Source organism: Gallinula chloropus, assembly GCF_964237585.1.
Source record: "Gallinula chloropus genome assembly, chromosome: 16".
Taxonomy (NCBI): domain Eukaryota; kingdom Metazoa; phylum Chordata; class Aves; order Gruiformes; family Rallidae; genus Gallinula; species Gallinula chloropus.
The window spans coordinates 9154462-9171054 of record NC_140101.1 but is presented as its reverse complement, the minus strand read 5'-3'; the positions used below and the strand labels follow the sequence as shown (position 1 = coordinate 9171054).

General features: G+C 41.1%; 1 protein-coding gene across 1 annotated transcript; it reads left to right on the top strand.

Annotated features, from left to right (window-relative positions):
- Window positions 1–1601: 1601 nt before the first annotated feature.
- LOC311197718 (protein-glutamine gamma-glutamyltransferase 6-like) lies at window positions 1602–15967 on the top strand (the record flags this gene model as incomplete). The annotated part of the gene is made up of 13 exons (XM_084271512.1): window positions 1602–1608; window positions 3434–3655; window positions 3837–4076; window positions 7977–8095; window positions 8837–8965; window positions 9118–9298; window positions 9501–9636; window positions 11369–11472; window positions 11565–11807; window positions 12295–12612; window positions 13578–13741; window positions 14679–14803; window positions 15817–15967. The coding sequence occupies 13 exons, from the start codon at window positions 1602–1604 to the stop codon at window positions 15965–15967; spliced, it is 2139 nt and encodes a 712-aa protein (XP_084127638.1).
- Window positions 15968–16593: the final 626 nt, after the last annotated feature.

Sequence of the window (16593 nt, the reverse complement as noted above, 5' to 3'; positions counted from 1 at the left end):
TTAGTCACTTAGGAACCATGACCGCTGCATTCCAAAGGGATTACAAAAGCAGCTGCTGATGCTTTGCTGCGGTGAAGGTGCGGGCTGGCAGCTGCCAGTCTGGGATGTAGGCCAGTCCGAGAGAGGTCCTGGTGGCTGGGGCAGCACCGCTGTGGGCGTGTCACGGAGGTAAAAGAGGTGGTTGCAGCCAAGACAGAAAAAGTGCTCAGAGATTTAATTACTTATGTGAGTAGTAAGGAAGAAGAAAGGAAATAGTCATACTTCAGCGGGAGCGATGTGTAACGTCTGAAGCAATCACTATAAGTACCGAACGCCTGAACTTAAGAACTGGTCGATGCGGTTTGTCACTAGGGCTGTGTGTGAAGACCAGGTAACATCAGAGGCTTGTGGCTCTTATGGTTTCCAAGGAATATGAATTAAGGAAAAGAGACAAAGACTGACCAAAGTGGCTCTGAACATCAATCAAATCCATTTGAGGCGATTCGTGGAACAAGTTTTGACAGCCTGAACATCCTGGAAACTTCCGAGAGGAGGAAGGACCTCTGATTTATAATGTAAGTGGAGATACACCATTCCAGATGTGTTGCTGCCAAGTATAAGAAAACTTTTAGTGTTTTTCTTTCAGGATAGCATAATGTCATAGAAGTACTCTTTTAGTCTTTGGGGCATGTAAACAGCTTCTCAAAAAGGTGCAAGAAGCCAATGTTTTGGTAAAAACCTTAGAAACAGCTGCTGGAGCTTAAGGTCTGCTTTCTCTTTCCCTCTTTGTAACTTAAAATTAAGACTATTTTCAATTCTTTACTGTTAAAACATAATCAGTGGAGCTGTGGAATCCTATACAGGTAAATATATATTCCTCTGCAAAACAAAGTCACTTTATTACCTGTACACTTCTAAGGGAGTGTACAAAAATACAAAAAATATATGGTCACAGTTGTGAAGACAGACAGGCTCAGAGTTTGCACTGATAGAACTATTCATGGATGGTAGTTTGGATGTTTGTTTTGAAAGAAAACTTTTGCTGGAAGACTAGTATGGAGGTGGCTAATGTAATAAGTAAATAGACATTTGTTACTGGTGGGAGTTTATCGTTTCATCTAAGTCGGGGAGATAATTTGAGATCCAAAATGTCCCTCTAAAACCAAAACCAGAAGTGACATTAACCAATCTGGAAGTTAAGTAATCAGGAAATGCTCCCTTTTCCTTCGTATGGCTTTTACATCCCACCACACTCCCCATTTCCTCATCCTTAAAGATAACTTATTCATGGCACACCTATTACCCTTTGTAGGAAGTTCTTCTCGGCTTGGGATTCAAGAGAACGCATTTCCTCTGAGTAAATAATTTTGGTATCTCCTCCCATAATTACACCCACGTTGAGTAGGAACGTTGGCATTAGACATACATAAATTATAGGAACTAGTTAATTCGTTTGACAAGTCTACAGGTATTAATAACAACTGCTAAGTACCTCTCTCTTCTCTCAAATTTCAGCTGACAGCACGAAAAGATTGCTGGGCTTTTTTCCTTTTATGATTAACGTGAGTTGGACAACCTTGAAGAACAAAGAAGTTTGCATGCAATTCTCATAAGCTGAGGGAATGGCAGGTGAGTTCTGCGTGTTATTTGCTCCCCTTCGGCAGGTACTTTATTCAGGACATGCCTTACGATACATGCCCTGTAGGTGTCTGCTCAGATTTCTTATCTGAAGGAAATTTTGTTTTGTAATTTGTTCTTGCACTTCATTTACAAAGTTTTATCACTGGTATTAAATGTGACCTGTTTGAGAATAATTTATGAGCTAGGATGATGATGCTTGGGGGACAAAAAGAAGAGAATGCACCCTGCAGACCTCCATCTTACCCTTATATTTTTCAAATGCTATTTAAGAGATGTGCTATGCTTTATATTAGCAAATTAGTGAAATACATCCTAATGGAGCTGTGAGCGCAGGGCCTATAAATGGGAATGAAAATGCATCAAAACCCTACCAAAGGAAACAATAATGACCATAACTCTGATTTTTAAAGTTTAAAGTGAAGATGATTATTGAGCTGGGCATTTGAAAACTGGGGATCTCTCTTGTTTAATGATGAAAAAACATTTGGAAATCAGTTTTTAAGATGTTGCTTTGCAGGGAGAGCTACAGCCTATTGCGGGTTGCTGTTGTCCCAGAGACTCATGCTAAAGAGTCTCTGTTTCAGGCCACCAAGGCTTACTCACAGGACTCCTCTGTGAATGTAGGCTACAAAGGAAAAAAAATATTTTTCCTTTAATTTAATTATGCCACTTTTTTGTCTAAGTTAGATTTTACTTTTAATACTTCTAAAATTATAGGTAAGTCGTACTTTAATATGCAGCTGACTTAGTATTCAATTGCTTTGCTATATGCTGTGTGATAGACTTGGAAGCTTGTTTAAAGACCCCTACCATAATAGCACATGGTGCCATAAGCCTTAATCCATCCTTTGCATCCCACTTTTTTTGTTGCTGTTACTGTTTTCTTCACCTATTCACTTGGATATACTATTTTCTTGTATCACCTATTAAAATGGTGGTGGCCACGTCCCCCCCCTCCTGTCTCTGTCTCCCCAGCCCTACTGCATTTATAAAAGTGATTTGGAAGAATCTTCAGCAAGGTACTTGCCCTGAGCATTTGCCAAAACCTGCAGCACAATGCTCTGGACACGCTCTGGGGACAGATATAGACACAGAGGACAAAAGCATGAACTGCGGAAGGGAAAACTATCACATGCATACTAGCTTGCCAAAAAAGGTAGTTTAGCATTTAAAGTGGTAAGAGCCACTCTAGGGGTTTTAAGCCACAGACCATAATAACAGCATGTGTGGAGGAGGACACCTGATGTCACAGAACCCCAAGCACATGACAAGTTATCTGAATCCCTCTAGGACACGCAGCAGTGCTGCTAGAACAGGAACCCCAGTGGTGTGGCTGCTGCTTTGGGCACAGCCAGGGTCAGTCAGACTGATTTCTTTACCCAAAGCTCCAGCTTATGCCCTGAAGTGCCTCTTATTCATTTGTGTAAGACACACGATCTTTCACTATGCATGTTTCCTTACTCTAGGCCAAGCGGCATTGGGGTATAAGATGTCATAATAGCCCTTCCTGGGCTTATGAGAAGAAATATGTGGAAAACATGGAGAGGGTCCAGGTTACTTCATTCAGTGCTGAGAAGGAAACGACACTGTTTTGCCCCTGTATATATTTTTTTTCTAAATCTGTGATAAAACAGCATCCAACTTTGTGTAGGAAGCATACAGGCCCTCGGTGTGTGACAGCCCCATAGCAAAACCCAAGCAAACATTTCTATTATTGACCACTAGATTCAGTCAATTTAATATCTGCTTTTGAGTTGTCCTCCCTCTGTTAAACAGTGACAGCTCTTAGTGACCTCCTCACACCACTTCACAGCACATGACTTCCTATGCTGGCTGCTTCTTCACATCTTTTCTTTTACAGATCTGACACCAACACATATCAGCTGGCAGCCGTCCGTGAATGCAGGCACAAACCATACCGACAGATATGCCAACACCGAGCTGATTGTGAGGCGAGGACAACCCTTCACTATCACCCTGTACTTCAACAGGCCAAGGCAGACAGGAGAGAACCTCGCATTTCTCACTGAAATAGGTAACGCTCCCTCAGCTCAATCCATGTTCTCACTGAACTGCGATCTTTACCCCGTGTAGTACTCCTCTCACTCTACCTAGAGATGCATTTTTTTCTTCATATAATTGAGCTTCCTCCCATCCCATGTGCTTATTTTAAGTGTGAGGTCAATATCAAACCAATCACCCCTTCTTTCTGGCAGGACCGTCCCCCTCAGAATCTCACCGCACAAAGGCTGTATTTAACCTCTCCGAGGGGCTGACAAGTGGTTGGAGTGCTGTCCAAGCACCCAGCGAGGCCGGCTCTACGAACTTTACAATATCCAGCCCAGCCAATGCTGTCATTGGGCGATACAATCTCACCCTCCTGGTAACCTCAGGGAACAAGATCTACTCCAGGTTTCTGGGGCAGTTTGTGTTACTCTTCAACCCTTGGTGCCCAGGTAGGTATCACCTTTGCTCTTGAATGTAATTGATCTCTGCACAGTGAGCTTGTTCTCTAAAGTTGTCTCTGCTGCTGGTGACCCAAAGAATCTCAGCTGTCTGCTCAGAGAGCTGGGTTTGCCACAGTAAGAAACTGCTGCAGCCCACCCACGTCCCTCCCTTTATCTTAATTAAATGTGCTCTATAGGGTGGTACCCGATTCTTTCTTCAGGACTGAACAGATCACCTTTTACTGTAGACGAGGGCTGACAGCCTTTCCTAAGAGCATGTATTCTCAGAACTGGAAGCAAGCATATACAATAACAGCCTTGACTTGCATGTAAACGCAAGCAGGACTGCTCTTGTGGGTGTTAACTGCAAAGACCACAGCCCAGCTAGCTTCATCAGAACTGACAGAGTAGTGTGAAGACTGGCATTTCCCATATCTTTCATCACATTTTGAAGAGAGACGTAATTATTAATTTCTGCAGCCTCAGCACATTGCCAAAGAAAAACAATTTCCTCAACTCAAATATGCAATAGCCTGGAAATGTAGATTAGCCTATTCAGGTTAAGGGAGCTCTTAGCCAGCTGAGTGACTGAACAGCTTGTGAAAGAAGAGGAAAAATAGCCACAATCGTCCACTTGTTTCTTCTGTGACCATATGCCAGTCTAGGACCACTAATGCTCCTGAAAGACCAGAGTAGCAGTGATATTCATGAGACCAGATAAATTGTTCTCAGATGAAAACTGAAAAGAATTAAGGTGCACCATTCCAGTTTAAAACTCATGATTTTGGATTAGAGCCCTCCAGGTTTATCAGATGGTGTGGTGACCACTGCCAAGCAAAATCAAGTATCCTTAAAGTAGGATGCTGCTGAGGAAGACTTTGCAGAGTCCCTGATCCTGACAAAGAGGGACAGATTCTCTTTGAGAGTTTGTTACTGCTATAGTAAGTGTCATAGTAGAAGAGAAATAGAACATTTATTTTCTCAGCAAATACTAAGTGGCAGATCTGGTCTGTAGATATGAGCCTATTCATTGAGCTGGAAAAGACAGGAATTAATTAATAAACTGTAATAGCAATAAAAAACTACTTATGAAGACACAGTAGGGACTAGAGATGAAAGAAAAAGCACTGGGTTGGAGAAAATCTGCCAGTGAATCCTTTAGTGTCATCTGAAAAATCCCTCTGATCTAACTAATGGTTCGTTACGGACTTGTGCACACCCAGATGGGCTGGGGTACCACACAGAAATAACCAGCTGCCTTAGAGATGGAGTACTTGGGAAGGGATAAGATGTAACAACTTAAAATAAAATACAATCCATTTAGGGAGAAATAACAGTAATTTAAATGACAGACCATCCAGATGGAAATCCTGGAGAGTATGAAAGTACTTGTTAATCAAAGAATGAGAACCAAAGTGAAATGGCCCTGAAAAAGGCAAATGCAATCTTAAACTGTGTGAGAGGACACAGTTACTCAGATTTAAATATTAATACAATTTTACAAGGTAGCAAGATCTCATTTGGAATTTTATTTAATTTAATCTCTCGTATACAGGAATTATGAATTAGAAGATGTTCAGTGCAGGGTTACTGGGATGCCTCTTCATGTGTCCAAGTGTTTGGACAAAAGAAAACATATAGTTTAGCAAGCTGAAAATGATTAGTTTCACAGGTCATATATCTGAAATACATACAGAATTTGGACATGGAAAATACTGACCCCACCATACTGGTAACAAATCAATAAGCTTATTAATTCACTAACGTATTTGATTCAAATCTGTGGGTGAAACAAAAATGATGTTTTAATAAAGTCCCTTAAGGACATTTAAAGGGAAATCTAAGATACTGACAAGCCAGCCTCTGATAATGATGTAGCATGTCCTGGTGCTACTGAAGGAATGTATAATTAACTACTGGAATAGAGAGTGCTAATCAGAAATTAAATGAATGATCACACGCTGCTTATCTACAGCTCACAGGTGAGCAGGTCAATTGTAAAGTTTCAGGGGATGAAAGGATATGTATGTTTGAGAATATGCATATTTTTTCCCAGATGTCTGATACTTGTTCACTTGTTTCTGTGGCAAAGCTTATACAAAGGAGTTACTAGAGGTGTATGTAAGTCAGAAAGCACACTCACATATGGATTAGAAACTATTGACAGAAATTTACCTCCTGCTTGTTTCTCACAATACCAGGATAAACTTTAACTTCAGAATGGGAGGACAGATTATATAACTTTGAATTTTTGTATTAAAAGAATTGATTTAAGGAAGGATTAGTTCTATAGTGGTCTGTCTGTAATTGTCAAAGCAAGGACTGCCGTGGCTGGTTGTGTTTTTCTTCTTGTCTGCTGAGATTAACAGCAGGAGGGGCTGTCATTATGTAGTTGTACTTGAAAATAAGAGATTTGATGCAGTGTGTTGTGTTGGGGCTTCTTTTTTTTTCCATCCACCTTCTAAACTAATGTTAATTTTGCTCTGAGTTATTATCAGGAACAGTGTTGTTATAAGCAAAAGCCTAAGTATACTTATTCAAAGAAATGGCTGTAGAACATTATAATTGAGGGCATATAGGCCTTAGGAAAAAATATGTTCTTCAAGAAGTTATGAAGGACATTTAGATTGCTCAGAATCATAAGCTTAGAGGGCTGGAGGGATATTAGGAAGTTATCTAGCCCCACACCATGCTCTGAGGCAGGTTTGGTTTAGCAATTCGGTCATTCCTGACAGATGTTGAATTCCTCCTTAATGATCAGCCATTAAGGAATTTTACACTACAATTTTTTCTTATTAACGAACCAAATCTTTTTTGCTTTGATTTCAACATACAAATTCTCATCCTATATAGGACAGTCACTAAGAACAAATTCCTTTCCCACCACTGCATCCTCTTCACAAGAATTTCTGGAATTGATTACCATGCTTGCCCCATTCCTCACCCCCATTTTTTTCCCTACGTTAAATAATTCTGAGTTAATTCATAAGTTATATTTTCAGGATAGCTGAGCATTCTCAGTGCTTCTCTTGCTTTTTCCAGCTGGTTCACACTTTGAGTGCAGAACCTGGAGCTGCACACAGCTCTCCAGGCCAGTGCTGGCCCAAAAGCTTGGGAAGCAACAATGATAATGCTGCTTAAAAATAGAAGTGTGGACAGCTACCACAAAAATAGGCTTCTATCATGTGATAAAGTTTTTAAAATAAATAAGTTTGTTTGCAGAAAGGGAAGGATGAGAAGTTCCTATAGGAAGGTCAAAGAAGCTGACTCGATAAACCAGAAAGGCTGGTTCTTGTGCACATTTTCTGAAATCATGAAGCTGTTAGAGAATGATTTTAAACATTTTGAAATTAACCAGAGTGCTAGGTAGATAATGCTACCTAAAGGCTGATCAAAACACACTAAACATCTGTGGGGAGCCAGCACATTCATGGCAGGTATATACTGGGCCATATACTAGGGAAACCAATGAGTAACAATGAAACCAAAGTGAATGGTTAAGCAGTTTGTCCTAATAACATTTCTGATAGCATTTTGGATCAGAAATCTTCATTTAGGAATCTTAAAGCAAGACAGACACCACTGGAACACAGAAAAAGGTCATCTGTGTGATTGTTTTCAAACCTGAGAAGGCTGACAGAGCCAGTGAGCTAGCCTGGACTTTTCTCCATCTTCCCCACTAAATACAATCTACAAATAGAGAACATTTAGATAACACCCAGGCTACACTAAATTAAGTGGAAAAAGTGATTAAAGTGACATAACATGGATTCCTAGGCCATATACAATGGCAGGCATTTTCACTGACCTGTACCAAATAGCAGGCTTGCCCATGCTAAATCAATGTGTTTGAAAGGTCACTAGTATTCTCAGCCTTGAATGTAAAAGCACGTCCAACTTGGTTTGCAGGTGATGAGGTCTACATGGCTAACGAAAATGAGAGACAAGAGTATGTTCTGAATGAAAATGGGATAATCTTTGTTGGCAATGCAAAGTACATTGAAGCAAGAGGATGGTACTATGGCCAGGTAAGCCACAAGGAATTCATTTGGGGTCTTACTCTGTCTCTAACAGTATTTCCTCTTGCCATCATTTGCCCCTCTGCATGTATTTATATGAAATCTGAACAAACCTGGCCTTACTTGTGGTTTGTTCACCACATGCTTATAGGATTTTGGCTGAGAGGTGGCTTAGCAGAGCACTGCAGCTAGGACTGACTTCTTGAAGCTCATGGTGCAAGTGTGGACCTCATCTATGACCAAAACATCCACAGTACAAGTGACAGCATACTTGTGTGGGTACAACACACCCACTGTTTCTGTAACTTGGTTACATTGGGCCAGAACTGACATTGACATAGAATCACAGAATGGTTTGAGTTGGAAGGGACATTTACAGGTCTAGTCTAACCTCCCTGCAATGAGTAGAGACATCTTCAACTAGATCAGGTTGGTCAGAACCCCTTCCAACCTAACCTTAAGTACTTCCAGGGATATCACTCATGAGAACCCAATAACTGCACTCAGGGTTTGAGTATGAGTGCAGTCAGCTCTTCTGATGGCAAAAGGCATCTTGTCAGATTTTTGCTTTATTTAGTAGCCTTGTCTTTAGCCAACATTGCAGTGTGAACTGCACACTGCTGTCTTTGTGCCTCAGTGTCCCTGTCACCTTTGGGCTGGAAAGGTGGTACTGCAGTAGAACCTCCTATAATTCAGTTTGTGAAAATATCTATTTTCTTAAAAAAAAATAAATATCTTTTCTGATCACAGTTTCAAGACCAGCTTCTAAACATCTGTCTCACCATGCTTGATCTGAGCCTGTACTATCGTCAGGATGCAGCCATGGATGTATCCCGAAGAGGAGACCCTAAATATGTGGGCCGTGTAATCAGTTCTATGGTAAGAAGTGGACAGCTTAATCTGAATTCCACATGCTTGTTTAGCTGCACCAGTGAGATTCAGCCACCTGCACCTTAAGCAATATAATTGACTAGATGTGGTGCACTACACACAACTGATCTTGTGCACTCTGTTCATTGATCTATTTTCAGATCAATGGAAATGACAATGATAACGGTGTTCTCCTGGGAAAGTGGCAAGGGAGTTTCCATTCCCATGAGAACCCATCCCGCTGGGATGGCAGCGTGGTAATCCTCCAGAAATGGCGCCAGGACAACTACAAGCCTGTTCAGTACGGACAGTGCTGGGTCTTCGCAGGCGTGATGTGCACAGGTAAGCTTTGAGAAGAGAGGAGCGGGGCGAAGCGGGGCCATTTGTGACCTCTGGGGTTAGCAAGGCTACAAAGCAATTAACTGCAAGAGGAACGGTGCTCTGAAGACTGCAAATGCTATAGAATCACCAAGCATTTAGACACCATCTCAGATGTGTCATAGCTGTACTAAAACTGTGTGTGTTTTGTTGTTGTGTATTTCAGTTCTGAGGTGCCTGGGGATACCAACTCGTTTGGTTTCGAATTTTAACTCTGCCCATGATGTGGATAGGAACCTGAGTATTGATAAGTACTATGACAGCTCTGGAAAGAGTCTTAACATCGGCAAGGATTCCACATGGTGAGTAGCATTTTCTGCATCTCACCAATAATTAGAGAGAATTTATGAGACATAAAAACATGAACACCAGTGGTATAAAAGCAACCAAACAGGCAACATATAATATAATTAACTAAATCAATACACTAGGCATCCATTTAGAAATAAAACATACTTCATGGTTTTGAAATCACAGTTACTTCAAACAATCGGACCAATTTTTTTGCAGGCCCCAACCTCAGACAAGTTGCAACTTTAATAAGTGCATTTCCACTGACATTCTACTAGCTCCCAAGGCTCTTTTAATTATTGACACCTAGCCAGTCTTTCCTGGTGATGCAGCAGAGTACCTTCCATGCCCTTAACTGGTTTGCTGCTGCCATTACTGTCCCTTGTCTCACAAAGCCTGTGATTCTCAGCTCAGCCTGTCATCCTCCCCAGGTGGATGGGAGCCTCCCCAAGAAGATCACTAGCACTCCTTAACTAGACCTTATTTATGTGGGAGCTGAAAGAGAGAACAACCCTGACAGTTTCTAGACTTGTCTATTCAGTGAAGCCCCACAATTTGAGTAGCCAAAGAAACACTCCAGTCCTACTCTGCAGCCACTTTACTTTTCAGAAAGTGAACTAGTTAGTCCCATGTAGCTCAAGGTCTCTGTGCACACCTGGCTTCACCAAAAGCATCCTCTTTACTTAGTCTGCTTCTTTTTGCTGGGTGTATGTGGTTGAAGGATATGGGAAGTCTTTCACCTCTTAACTTCTTTAAAAGCCTCTCCACAAAATTCAGTCAACAAATTTTCTTTTCTGGGTCCTCCTACGTTTTACCAATCTTTTGTGCTGTCCTTTCCTTTTGGAGTTTGTGGAACTCATTGCCACTGATGGTGTTGAAAGCAGCTATAAAGAGGCTTTAAACAAGACAAGAAGGATTCATAAAGAATGACTAATGACCTTTTATCCCGGTGGTCTCAATGTAACTTCTAATTCAGAAAGTCCTTAATTCTCTGTGAGAAATCATAGAGCATATCAGGGGAAGCATCATTCTATTCACATGCTGGTCTTATTTCTTTTCTAAACACCTGCTGCTTCACACTACTATAGCTGGACTATTGGACTTTATGAGCGTGTTATCTGACCCAGTATAGCTATTTTCAGTTTCTATTTAAACAAAGCATTCCCCACATTTGTGGGTTACTGAAGCTGATTGCCAAGTGCTGCCTATATTCAAGGCTTAAGTCTTTCACTTATAGTTCATATTGCTCCCAAAGCAAAGCTGCTGACATCTGTGCTCTCTCCCTCATTGCTCTGAGGTCTGCACCTCAAAAGCAGGCAGTAAATCCTTTGAGAGAGGTAGTGAGTTGCTGTGACTAGACAGTTTGTGTCACATCTTAGGGAACCTTTAAAAAACAAAATTCCCTAATCCTTTCAAATCACAGAATTGTAGGGGTTGGAAGGGACCAGCCCCCCTGCCAAAGCAGGTTCCCTAGGACAGGTCACAGACAGGTCTTGAATGTCTCCAGAGGAGGAGACTCCACACCCCCCTGGGCAGCCTGTCCCAGGGCTCCATCACCCTCATGAAAAAGTTCTTCCCCATATTGGTGCGGAACTTCCTGTGCCCCAACTTGAGGCCATTTCCCCTTGTCCTGTCTCCACAGACCACTGAAAGGAGGCTGGCTATTTCCCCCATGCCCCACACTTAAGGGAGGTTTGTACCACTATATTACCATGCTTTCTATTAATTGTTCTTTGTCTCCAGGGATTATCACGTCTGGAACGAAAGCTGGTTCATTCGCCCAGACCTGGGAGCATCGTACAATGGATGGCAGGTTTTAGATGCAACTCCACAAGAACAAAGCAAAGGTGACAGTATAAGTTCTTAGCACGATTTAACATCTCGTCTCCAAACTGAGCACAACCAATTAAGTTTGACCTTTTTTCCCCAAACATTTTAGGATTATTTCAGTGTGGCCCTGCATCTGTCAAAGCCATCAAAGAGGGTGATGTAGACTTGGATTACGACACCTTATTTGTGTATACCGAGGTGAATGCTGATTGCAACAGATGGATTGTATACAGTGATGGGACTAAGAAAAGAGTTTATTGTGATACTGAAATAATTGGCAGGTTTATCAGCACCAAAGCTGTTGGCAGCAACTCCCGTGTGGATGTCACCTGTAATTACAAGTACCCAGAAGGTAAAGGAATCACCACGAATTATTTCCTTGTTATCACACTTATCTCCTACTGACTTTTTAGTGCTAGGAAGCTGGGATGGGTAATCTGTTTTGTTTAAGCATCTCTCCCTTTCCTTCAGAAAATATTTCTGCCAGTGTTCTCAGATTACTGTTTCCATACAATGGGTGTTATAGTTCTGGGTTTGTCTTATGAATTAAAAAAAAAGATAAATATCTATTTCACTACTGCAAGTTCTGAACAAGGAAAAAGAAACCTTGCATCCTAAACACACACAAATGCATCGTGTTTCATTTGAGTGACCTTATTCCAACACATTTTTTACTTTCCTGTGAAAAAAACTGAACAGAAGTCTGGGTAACTTTTAGTTACTGCATATATCTGGGTGACACAGAGCTGACACCCCATACCATTCTGAACACCTTTACACAGAAAAGGTGTATTTGGCAACAGAAGCATGAATTTCACTTGGCTCTCTCCTTTGACCAGGTTCTGCTGAAGAAAGACGGGTTTATAAGAAGGCCTTGGCCAAGATATTTGGATCAAGCATCACAGAAGGACACACAGAATCTTCAGATGGAAGACCTTCAGAGGCACTTAGAAACCCTGGGATCTCTGGGAAATTCAAGCTGGCTGAACCTCCAGTGTTTGGCAAAGACATTACCCTGATCTTAATTCTCAGTAACCTGTCTTCTGACCGCAAGACTGTGAAGGTGGACATGAGTGCATCAACTGTCCTGTATACCAGGAGAACAGTGGCAGAGATCCTGAAGGCAAACACTTCTGTGGATCTTGGTCCTAAACAAGGTAACTTTTAATGTCCCTAAGGAGTTGATAAAAGCCCTGTCCTTAGCTGCATAAAGGTAACTGGAAGGAAAAAACCCATCAGCATCATGTCTATATCAGCCTTGGAGGGCATCTACTTGTTCCATCTCTTAGTAGCATTGTTTATGACTACATTTTACAAGATATTTCCCCCCCATCTGAAAGTTTTCACTAGTTCAACCAGGAATTGATGGTCTCATGAAAAGTTATATAGAATGCTACATTTACATTACAGCTCCAGAAGCAAGACCTATATGTGTATATATATATATATATGGATGTGTGTGTATATGCACGCGTGCCTGTGATTATTGCATGAATAGAACACATCTTACTCTTAAGAAATTAAAAGTCTGCTATATGCTTTCTGGCACTCAACAGGCAAAACTAAAAAATTAATTAGGACAAAGGTTAAAAGTTACAGTGAAACACTCTCTGGAAGAATCAAGGTTATTAAACCTATCCTAGAGATGATTTTTATCTCTGCGGTGATAAACATTTTTTCCTATACACAGCAGAAAAGTTGTAGAGCTACAAAAATAAGTAGCTGACCAGGTGACTTGAAAAGGATCTCTGCAAAACTTGACCCAAATTTTCATCTTGACTGAGGAAAAGCAAATACGATACAGGGAAAGAATAGGTGTAAATGTTTATACCTCTGATTATAAGAAACACAAGGAGATGGGAATGCCTTGATTGAAATGCAGATGACCAGATTCCCTCAGTTTCAGGCCAAAATCCTCCATGCAAGTCTCTGAGGGTCAAGTGAGCTAAAGTAGAAAGGGATCACCAAAGGCACACCCAGTCTCACAAGGAAGAAGTATAACCACACTCCAGCTGTCTCATCTTCTGTCCTTTTCAGCAGTTTCAGAACCCCCTCACAATAACTCACTTTTCTTCAGCCATCTTCTAATGTAAAGCTTCCTAAATGTGTGTCTGCATTGCAGGGAAACATATCCGACTAAAGATCCCGTACTCTTACTACGGAAAATACCTGACAACTGACAAAAGGATCCAGGTTACTGCTTTGTGTGAAGTCTTGCACACACGTGGGGTAAAATTGCTGGTAGAGAAGACCATCATTTTAGAGGACACAAACATTATCATTAAGGTAAGCAGTTCTCTCCCTCGTGTCCCACGGAGACACAATAAAGAATCTTTTTGGAAGCTCAGATCTTAAAATGAGAATTTGGGCATAAATGCATTAATTTATGCTGCAAGTTCAGTTTTTGCTCTAAAATTCTGCCTGCTTAAATTGAGAAAGTGAGGATGCAGATGATGGATTTTGAATCTGCCTGAATCTGCCCCTGTTCCCCAGAACAGCTCTGATCCTGCCTTCATTCCCAGTCACATGCCACCGCTCTGTGTTCACTGAGCTTGTTTTCATCTCATCCCTGTTCTGGTTACTGGCAAGTGCTCGTGTTGCCTTTCAACAGCTTTGCCTACTCCCAAAATACAGATTTAACCCTTAAATCTAATCTATGTTCAGGCCAGTTTATATTGGTTTAATGCTTTAATCATAATCAATGATGTGCCAAAAAAACCCGAACCCAAACACTTGGAAACCCACAGATCAGACAGGCTCAATGAGATGTGCCTGTACAGACAGGGCTCAATATATTGCCCAGATCAACTGGCTGAATACTATTCAGCTAAACCAAATCCAGCTTCAAGTACTAGGACGTTAGGGAAAAGTTCTTCAGACATTAGGGAGAAGTTCTTCACCAAAATGGTTGTTGTGCATTAGAACGGGCTGCACAGGGAGGGGGGTTGAGTCACTGACCCTGGATGTATTTAAAAAGACAGGTAGATTAGGTGCTCAGGGAGATGGCTTAGTAGGACAGGTATGGTTGGACTTGATCTCAAAGCTCTTTTCCAACCTAGCAATTCTGTGAGAGGCATACCGACTGTTGGTTAAACTGCACCACTCCTACGGATACCTCATTCATCCTCAAGTAGGAGAGATGCTCTGCTTGCAGTTAGACTGAAGTCTGCCTGCTGAGAAACATGAACCAATGAATGATCAGAACTGTGTCTTTGTCATTTAGCTTCCTCGTCGGATTGTGGTGAACAAAGCTGTTACTCTGGAGATCTCCTATGCCAATCCCCTCCCTGAACCTGTGAGCCGCTGTGTACTACTAGTGACTCTGATGAATCAACAGGTCAAGATAAAGTAAGTAAAGCTGTAACATTTACTCAGTGCTCCTTACGTGACCAATAGCACACCTCAACAGTGTATATTGAGATACTGATTTCCCAATACAATATACACCAAATGCCATTGAGATACTGATTTCCCAAACACATATTGGGGTTTTTTCCCCCATGTAAGAACTTCTTTAACAACTACAAACTGCCAACACCCTTCCTAGGAAAGCAAATGTCAAATTCTTTTGTCTCTCTGATATTTCTTCTACAGCTTGGCTTTGTATTTTTATATACCCTCATACTACAAAAGTAAGCCTGAGTTAAAATAAATAAGGTTGACATTCCTGTAGGTCCCCTTGTTTCAGCACAAACAAGAAGCTGCTCTGTTCTCCTTTAAAGGATGAGAAAATCATGCCTTTACAAGCCATAAAAGCAAAATGTTCTATTACTTTTTTCTTTCCATCTGGACTCTGCTGCTTTATGGATTAACTCAGTGTTGCATAGTTCATAGCTCCTAAAACTCATTTTAGTATAAGCAAACCTGACTTCCTATGGCTTTGGACATATTTGGACATAATAATCCAGAAAAACAGAAAACATTATTTCCATGAAAGACTAAAACGATTTAGGCCACAAGGAGACACAAAATAAAACATGCCAGCCGTTAGAGAAGTCATATCATTGTCAAAATGGGTATGAGCCAAGCAGGCATTGGACAGAGCACTGACCCTGACAGCAGAGTTCTCCCATTCTCAGTTTGTGTCAACTATCCAAACTTCAATCCAGCCCCAAGCCAGAGGCACGACAAAGCACTTCTCATTTCCACTGGTCTATTCAAGAGCAAATGAAGATGGTGTTATCTTTTCTCATTTCTTAGTCTACACAAAGCCCAAAACGCCCAAGTAACTCTCAAAAACCAAGGCTGGGTCTCAAGCAGCTATTGATTCCCTGCTCTCATGCAGTTCTGCTTCTTGGGAATCTCAAGGAAAGACAGTACAAGCCTGAATTAATTGCCTTTTGTTTTTTTTTCTCCTTCAGTCTGGCTCGACTGGCAGCAAGGGAAAGATCAAAGATTTATTTCGAATTCACACCTCGCAGGGCTGGGCCCTTACAGCTGCAAGTAGACTTCTCTTGTGACAAATTTTCACATGTTAAGGGCTTTGTAACCATTGCAGTAGCACCTGCATAACGTGAAGGAAGCAAGTCCCCATTTCAGCACTAATAGAGCAAGACCTTCTGCTCTGTGTAGGGACAGTGATGACAGCAAGGAGCTTTCCACAAAAACAGGTGACCTCTTACATTGTGATAGAATCAAGTCTTCTGCTTTCACCGTAATTAACTTAGTCTTTAATTGTATTTCTTTCTTTATTTTGGTCTTCATCCAGAAAAAAAGTGAAGCCACTTCCTTGTAGAAATAGTTTACTGTTTTATCAGATCTCCTTCGTTAAGCTCCCAGTTTTGACTTTTCCATCAGATAGTTAATACCATTTCTTTGTGATCACAATCTAATTGTCAGCAATAAATAAAAACTATTCACATATCTCTATTCTTTTGTAATTTATTGCACATTCCATGGAAATATTATGAGAAATCACAAGACCAAGAAAAGTTTTTTCCTCCATTTAACAAGTTTCCTATCTAAAAGAGTAGAGTATTTCCTCCATTGTTAATTTAATTTCTGTATTTTGTGACAACAAACAACTACAACTCTGAATGGGGAGGAAAAAAAGCCTGTGAAGGCTGGGAAAAGTAACATTTGGGGTCCATGACAATATTTCTGTAGCCTGGGGGCATAGGTCTCTTGCAGCGTGGTGG